Source organism: Epinephelus fuscoguttatus, linkage group LG18 (assembly GCF_011397635.1).
Source record: "Epinephelus fuscoguttatus linkage group LG18, E.fuscoguttatus.final_Chr_v1".
Classification (NCBI taxonomy): Eukaryota; Metazoa; Chordata; class Actinopteri; order Perciformes; family Serranidae; genus Epinephelus; species Epinephelus fuscoguttatus.
In genome coordinates this window covers 8,257,646-8,265,252 of record NC_064769.1, presented here as the reverse complement: position 1 = coordinate 8,265,252, position 7,607 = coordinate 8,257,646, and the positions used below count along the sequence as shown (strand labels likewise).

At 41.8% G+C, this 7,607-nt stretch overlaps 1 protein-coding gene and 1 long non-coding RNA gene across 2 annotated transcripts; both read right to left on the bottom strand.

The window, feature by feature from the left end:
- Positions 1 to 773: 773 nt before the first annotated feature.
- On the bottom strand, positions 774 to 5,328 carry LOC125906341 (uncharacterized). Its single transcript, XR_007451778.1, has 2 exons — positions 5,298 to 5,328; positions 774 to 908 (listed from the first exon to the last, which is right to left on the bottom strand). It is a non-coding gene; the product is annotated as an uncharacterized LOC125906341 (long non-coding RNA).
- On the bottom strand, positions 774 to 5,375 carry LOC125906337 (zinc finger protein 703-like). Its single transcript, XM_049604941.1, has 2 exons — positions 4,758 to 5,375; positions 774 to 3,686 (listed from the first exon to the last, which is right to left on the bottom strand). The coding sequence occupies exons 1-2, from the start codon at positions 4,986 to 4,988 to the stop codon at positions 2,151 to 2,153; spliced, it is 1,767 nt and encodes a 588-aa protein (XP_049460898.1). The 5' UTR covers positions 4,989 to 5,375; the 3' UTR covers positions 774 to 2,150.
- Positions 5,376 to 7,607: the final 2,232 nt, after the last annotated feature.

Here is a 7,607-nt window from a genome sequence, read left to right as displayed (position 1 = left end):
TAATAGGTAACAGCTTGGGTCCACGTTTGCTTCCTGTCAGCTGATGTCATTCACATACTGCAAAACATTCCAAGAAATACAAAAGGACCCATTTAAAAAGCTCATGTTTCAAATGGTCTACATGGTATAGTTGTGACATCACAAATTCACAGAAATCCTGACGGCTCGTTCAAAGGCAAAGTTTCTGATTATGAACTGTGTGCATTTTCTCTGTGGATTGAGCGTTTTTACACTTTCACAGTATTTATATATCACCTATACCTGCTGTGTTTTCAAAAAGACATGGAAATCTGACTTTTCACATGGTACCTTTAAGTAAGGTTTCGAATGCAAGACTTTAACTTGTAGTGGAGCATTTTAACAGTGGTGTATTAGTACATTAACTTAAGTAATGGATCTGAATACTTTTTCCACCACTGCTAAAGAGAGAAGCTTTGTCAACAGGCAGAACTGATTGAGAAAATATTTGAGATATATTTATTGTTAGTACCATTTTTTGTTGTAAATCAAGAAATATCACCTTTAAGTTCCTCCGACTGAGTTTTGTGTGGGAGTTATTTCCAACAGGACACCATGTCCTCTCTGCACTGGTTTCGATGAGAAAAGGTCAAATTAAAGTGAAGACGTGCAACCAACAATAGAGATAATCATCAAAATCTGATTGTAAACTCGTACACTGTTTAAAACCTCACGTCTTGTGAGGAGAGATTCCTTCCTGATGTAAAACTGATCATATCAGACAATAGTACCATAGAAATGAAGACAACAGGATATACATCTTCAGTGTGATTTATTTAACAAAATATGACCTCCCCTTTAACTGGATTACCACCACAAGGTGTTCCAATTTTACATAAAAAATATCACATCTCATTTTTTTAATTTGCTGTGAAAAAAAAATCAGAAAGCTGAGGAGTTCAGAGAGAGAGAGAGAGAGAGATGTGATTTTAACATTCATTCTCAAAGAAGTTTTAAGACATATCTGTCATCTGGGCTCCCAACACGTCTGCTCGAAGGATTGTAAAATGAGAATAGATTTATATGGTAAACATGAAAGCCAGATTCCCGGTAAAAAATAAATACAACTTCTCAGTAGGAATAAACAAAACATAAGGAACCAAAACAAACCATCACGAACCATGGGGCTGAATAAACAGTTAGACGTGTATGCTGTGTCGAGCTTACATGCATCTCTTGCACGGAGAAAGCGACTGTGGCCAGACTTGCATCAGCCCACGGCTGCAGCTTATTGCCATCCCTGCCACACTACATTTTTCTGCACTAAATCATCATCATTTGCAGCGAGAACCCTGAACATCCAAGAGCCATTACACAGCGTCCAACTATCAATTTGCTGAGCCCATGGGGCGGCAAAAGTCACCCAAGGGCAGTCATTTCTGTTGCAAAAGTATCCGAGCAATGTGCAGACATGCAAGAGCCACATGTGTCCTCTGATGTTCAGGAGTGGGGCCTGACTGGAAACTCCGAATCTCATATTTAATGTATAAAGAAAGTGTGAAGATGCACTCAAGTCAAAATCCAGGACTTGCACTCCCACATCCACTTGAATCCAGTCTTAAGTCAGAGGAAGCAGCACCTTCCAGCAATTAAGTGAAGCTTAAAGTAATAGTCTGGCATTTTGGAAATATGCTTATTGGTGTTTTGGCTGCAAAGTCAACGAGGAGAATAAAACCACCCTTGTATGTTATTTGTTAAATATAAAGCTACAAGCAGGTTAGCTTAGCTTAGTACAAAGACTTGAAACAGCAGAAAACAGCTAGCCAGGCTCTGACCAGCAGCACCTCTGAAGCTCGCTAATTAATCCTATATCTATATTTATTTAATGCTTCAAAAACTGAAGTGTAAAATCATAATATCCCCATTTTACGAGGGGTTATGTGTTGGACTATTTCTTAACAAAAAGATCAAAAGTTGATTCATGAGCTTTAGAGGAGCTGACAGGTGGATTTTGTTACCTTTGTAAAGAGCCTGTTTCCCTCTGTTTTCAGTGTTTGTGCTAAGCTAAGCTAACCAGACAAATAATATGAGTGTGGTGTCAATCTTCTCATCTAACTCTCCGCCAGAGAAATTAATAAGCATATTTCAAAAAATGCTGAACTATTCCTTTAATCATGTAAGTGGAGGGTGTATCACTGGAAGCCCAGAGCAGAAGCAGATCCAAGTCTTTGACTGTAGAGAGCGTAATGAGGGTAGTAGGGGCCTGTGGTGGGCAGAGAGTGCAGGGAGATGGAGGAGGGTCCAGGGGGCAGATGGACCTTACTGTAGGGGTGATAGCGAGCTAAACCCAGGCTGGGGGGCGCCCTGAGGGAGAGGGAGCTGGGCATGGAGCCTGGGTTGCTCTGGTGTGGGAGGTGAAGGTGGCAGGACGCAGGTCCAGAGGAGGAAACAGAGAGAAGCTTACTGTCCATCCCCACAGGCAGGGCGGTGTGTGTACGGAGGTGAGCCAGGAGCTCTTCGGACGTGGTGAAACGTTTGTCGCACGGCCCCCCGGCTGAGACCCAGTTACAGGCGTGAGGCAGGGGGTCGTTGGGGAGCATGAAGCCGTACGTGTAGAGGGGGTGTGAGAGGGAAGAGGACACACTGGATGACATAGAGCTTTGGTGGAGGGAGTGGAGCGGGTGGGAGGGGTACACCAATGGGAAGTTTGATTTGAGGGTGGAGGTAGGGTCGTGGATGCAGGAGTTGCAGTTGCTTCCACCGAGATGGGATACACCTGGGTAGCTTAGACAGTAGGGGTCCCTGCATAAACTCTGCATGAAGGAAGGAGGGGAGGCACCAGTGAGGGGGCTGGAGCTCGGGTGCTTTCCTGGAACTCCCATGCCTCCTATGCCGAGGCTCGATTTTGTTGGGTCCAGCCCGGGTACAAACTGAGACGGGTAGCCTGCATAAGCCCCCACTACAGATCCGTGGTAGCCCATATTAGAGGACGGAAGGGGAAAGAGTGGTTGGCTTGTCTTATATGGGGAAATAGGTGTAATGCGTCCAGGGCCAAGGTTCGGCTGGGCAGACTCTGCTTTACCTCCCTCGTGGTTGGAACCACCATCAGAGCTGCCGTTACTGCAGTTCGTACTGGCTCGAACGTGGCTGGAGTTTGCATCATGTGGACTGTCCGAGTTGGCCTTGTGTACATCGATGTCTTTTTTGGGATTATTGCTGCTTGTGCTGGTGGGACTTCCCTGCTCATGTGCAGTTTCTCCACTAGGAGTCTGGGAGTGTGACGTTGTCTGTCCACCAGGAGACTGGCTCTGTTTGTGAGGCTGCTGAGTGTGTCCTGGTGGGGTGCCACTGCTGGCTCTGGAGCTGGGCGAAGCAGCATGGGGCGGATAGGACTGCTGGCTGTTGGTTGAGCTTCCATTAGTGTGAACATTATTGCTGGGTACCCTGAACCCGACTTTATCACTGCTGCTGCCGTTGGAGCTGCTGCTGGTAACTCCGTCTCTGCGACAGTCTGCGCTGCCTTTGTTGTAGGGCTTGAAGCTGCACTTGTCCTCCAGGGAGGGGCGGTGCTCCCCAAGCTTCAGGCTGGAGCTGGATGACCGACTGCTGGACTCCTTGTCCCCCTGGCTGCAGGAGGAGCCCAGCTTGGAGGAGGACGGAGGGTCTGGTTTACCGATCTGCGAGCAGGTCTGTGCCAGCAGGGCCAGTGGACTCTTCTTGGCATCCAGCTACCACAAAATACAGATTCTGATTAGCTTTGCGTCTTTTTTTCTCCACTGTATTTTTGCACAGACACATTTTGGCTTTAATACAAAAAATGCAAAACAATACAAACCAAATGATAGTTAGTCCTTTGTGGTTATCAATAGGCCTTTTTATTGCTGGTATTTACATAATTTGTACTGATCTTGCAGCTAACAATTACTTTAATTAGTAATTAATCTGACAATTATTTTCTAAAGTAGTATTCTGTCTATAAAATGACAGAAAATAGTGAAAAATTCCCAATATGACTTCCCAGAAATCAAGGGGATGTCTTCAGATTGTTGCTTTTAGAGCTCAAACAATTAGTCCACTTACAGAAAAATGACTGACAACTATTTTAATAATTGATCAATCCTTATAGTCATTTTTCAAACCAAAATAATCCAAAACTGACAAATATTCTCTGGTTCAGGCTTCTGAAATAAAAGGATTTGCTGCTTTTCTTTGTCATATATCATAAACATCATAAACACTCTGTATCTGAGGGCTTTTGGACTTTTGGTTGAACAAAAGAAGACATCACATTGAGCTTTGTGCAGTTGTTTAGGGTATTTTTTTTATATTTCACACCCTTATCAATTTATGGATAATGAAAACAAATGTTAGCTGCAGCCCTACTTGTTTTTGTTTTTTTTTTGTTGGAAAAGAACCAGTTAATTATCATAGTGACAAAAACAGCAGCAAAATCCTCACTTTAAAGCAGAGAAAAGCAGCGAAACAATAAACTAATTATCAAAAAAGTTGCTTACAAATTTTCTGATGGACTGTCCATTGGTCTGTTAATTAAAACATACAGCTACTTTAAGTCGCCATTACTTGAATGGGTTCATATGATCATTATGTAATTTGAAACACAATAACACGCACAGGCAGAGAATATATTTCTCTTCTACTGAGGAATTTCAATTAGGATTTGTCTTTGTTATGCCATTGCAATACATTGTCAGCATGCTGCTGTGCAATCAGAAAACACTGCAGTGCAAACACAGTCCCTTTCTAAATGATAAATGTGTTTTTGAATGGACAATAAATACCTCAATGCTGACTGGTGCGGGCGTCAGAGGCTGTAAATACTCCGGGTGTAGCAAGTGTCCAGTGTGCGCGGTCAACATCTTGATAACTCGGATGGGAAGCCGCTTTGCCTGCCGAAGAGGGTCCAGAGGGGTCAACAAAGAGACCACAGCACCGGGACGGGACTTTGCACTGTCGCTGGTCTCACTGAGCTCGATCCGCTTACTTACTGATCCTGAAGGCAGATATTTCATTGGAGAGAGGGCGCTGCGCTTTCTGTGCGTTAGGCTACTTTTAGTCCCAAACAACGTGACGATACAGGTGATGTTTAAATGTAATCCATGCAGACACGTCCCAAAGCAAACAAACAGAAAAACAAAACACAGCTGTACGTCCTTAAATGTCCCGAAGGACGGAGAAAGCTCTCAGATCGTCTGAAGCATCTTCCGACACGGCTCCTACTCCAGTTTCAAACCAAAAAAATTAAAGTCCACTGTGTGAATTGTTGTGCGTAAAATGGACGGATTGTCCTTTCTGTAAACGTGTAAAAGACCAGAGTTTACTTTATATAGTCCAAGTGTCTGAGAGGAAACGTCCCACTGCGTGTTCTCGGTCCGGACTTCAGCAGCTCACTGATCACAACAGGCAGGACTTCAAAGTGTCCGCTGGGTGGCCGCATCACTGATGAGGTGGGCGGGGAGGGACGCGCGTGAAGGCGGAGCTACGGCATCCTCCATGTGACAGACCCCTCCTCCATCCTTTGACACAGAGGTGGAGGAAGCAGCTACTCAGAGCTTTTACTTGAAGTAAAAGTAGAAATACTAGAGTATAAAAATACTCTGACTGTTACCAGTCAAAGCCATGCATTCAAACTCTTAGTGAGGCAAAAGCATTAAAATATTCTTAAAGTACAAAGAGTAAAAGTACTGATTATGCAGAAAGGCCCATTTCAGATTCATATATTACTGGATGATAACTATTCATGCATTAATTGTACATCACTTTAATGTTGCAGCTGGTAAAGATGGAGCTGATTTTAATTACATATTACATTATATGCCTCTGAGTGGTGGTGGGAAAAAGTACTCAGAGTCTTTACTTAAGTGAAATATCATAGTATGAAAACTATGTAAGTAAAAGTCCTGAATTCTAAATGTTACTTAAGTCAAAGTACATCAGTATTATCAGCAAAGTGTAGCCTACTTGAGGTATTAAAAATGTAAGTCATTTCGCAGAATGTCTCACATTATGTATTATATCAATTATAGAACATTGTATCATTCTGTTTTATCACTGATAGATACATGAAAGAGCATTTTAATGTTGTAGTTTGTCAATGTAGAGCCAATTTTAGATACTTTCTATTAGGGTTGAGCAGAGTAATCGGATGAAACGACAGTGGTGTAATGTAGCAAAGTAGTAATACGTTGTTACAATACTTACAGTAAGTATTTTTGGGAGTAAATGTACTTCACTCCACTTTTACACCAGTATCTTTGTATTTCAGTGTCCTAAGCATTTTAGTCACTTCCTTATTCCAAAATGAAATCTGAAGTTTTGGTGAATCAGTGGTCCTAACTCGAAAGATAGATCACAAGTTAATCACATAAGGGCAAGTGCACACATGTGCTCTTAAAGAGGCAGTTAAACTGGAGTTCCAGCGAAGTTCAGGCTGCAGGTCAAAACAGATGTTACACGCTGGTGATTACATTCCGCTCGACAATGAGACCGACTTCATGACGGAGGCAGAAAATGGTGTCCAACAGCAGAGAGGGCAAGTAATGATTCAAGGAGATACAGATTTGTGCAATGTGTGCTCCATTTGTAAGGTGGTGTGCATGTGAAGAAGAAATAAACCTTATTATTCTCAAAATTCTGTTTGCTTGCTTTTTGTTACTACTAACACTTACTTGTACATAAAATTACTTTTGAATGTACTTTTTACGAGTACAAGTATCATACGAGTAAAATGTGCCAATAAACATGCTTGAGATTTATGGAAATTTGGGTGGGTGTGTTCAGCTCTTACTCTTGTGATCAAAAACGATCTTGAGATCAACCCTGAGACAGTTCTGTAAATAGTTTTCTCATAAAAAAAAAAAAAAAAGTACAGCAACTTCTGATCAACATCCATTTCAGGGCTTAACAACTTCTGGTTAGGTCCCGCCCATTTCTGGTTTCCCCACCTGATTTCCCCAGAACAGATACTGAAACAGATAATTTAGGTGGTTGAAGAGATACAGATGATGGTGTAATCACCCTACATTGCAAAACTTGCACTGTCAACCACCTAAATCTATCTATCTATCTATCTATCTATCTATCTATCTATCTATCTATCAAACTATCTGCAAAGTAGTTAAATATATATATATAAAAAAATGTAGAGTAGTAAAATGTACAATATTTAACTCCAGAATATAGTGGAGTAGAAGTCTAAAATTGCATAAAAGGGAAATAGTCAAGTACAAGCACTTCAAAATTGTGCTCAAGTACAGTACCTGAGTAACTGTATGTAGTTACATGTTCTACCAATGTGTTCACTTAGCCTAATATGATAAAAAAAAAGTGATCTGTACTCACTAATATTCTTCACGATTCATCGATTCATTTGTAATTAGGATTATCATGTGATACGTTATTATATTCTATTTGTGGGGCTTTTTGGTCTTTATTTACGCCATAAATTTGTCATCCTACGATCAGCACGTTATGAGTCCAGGTCAAGCCAGGTCACTGTCCTCAAAGAACACCCAAAATGATCCACTTTTTGTGTAGTGGAGTCATACTGCCTAAAATTCTGACAGCTTTGTCTGTAAACGCCAGAGTCGTACTGACAGAACGTTTTTGGTTGATCAGGAGATGTACAAACG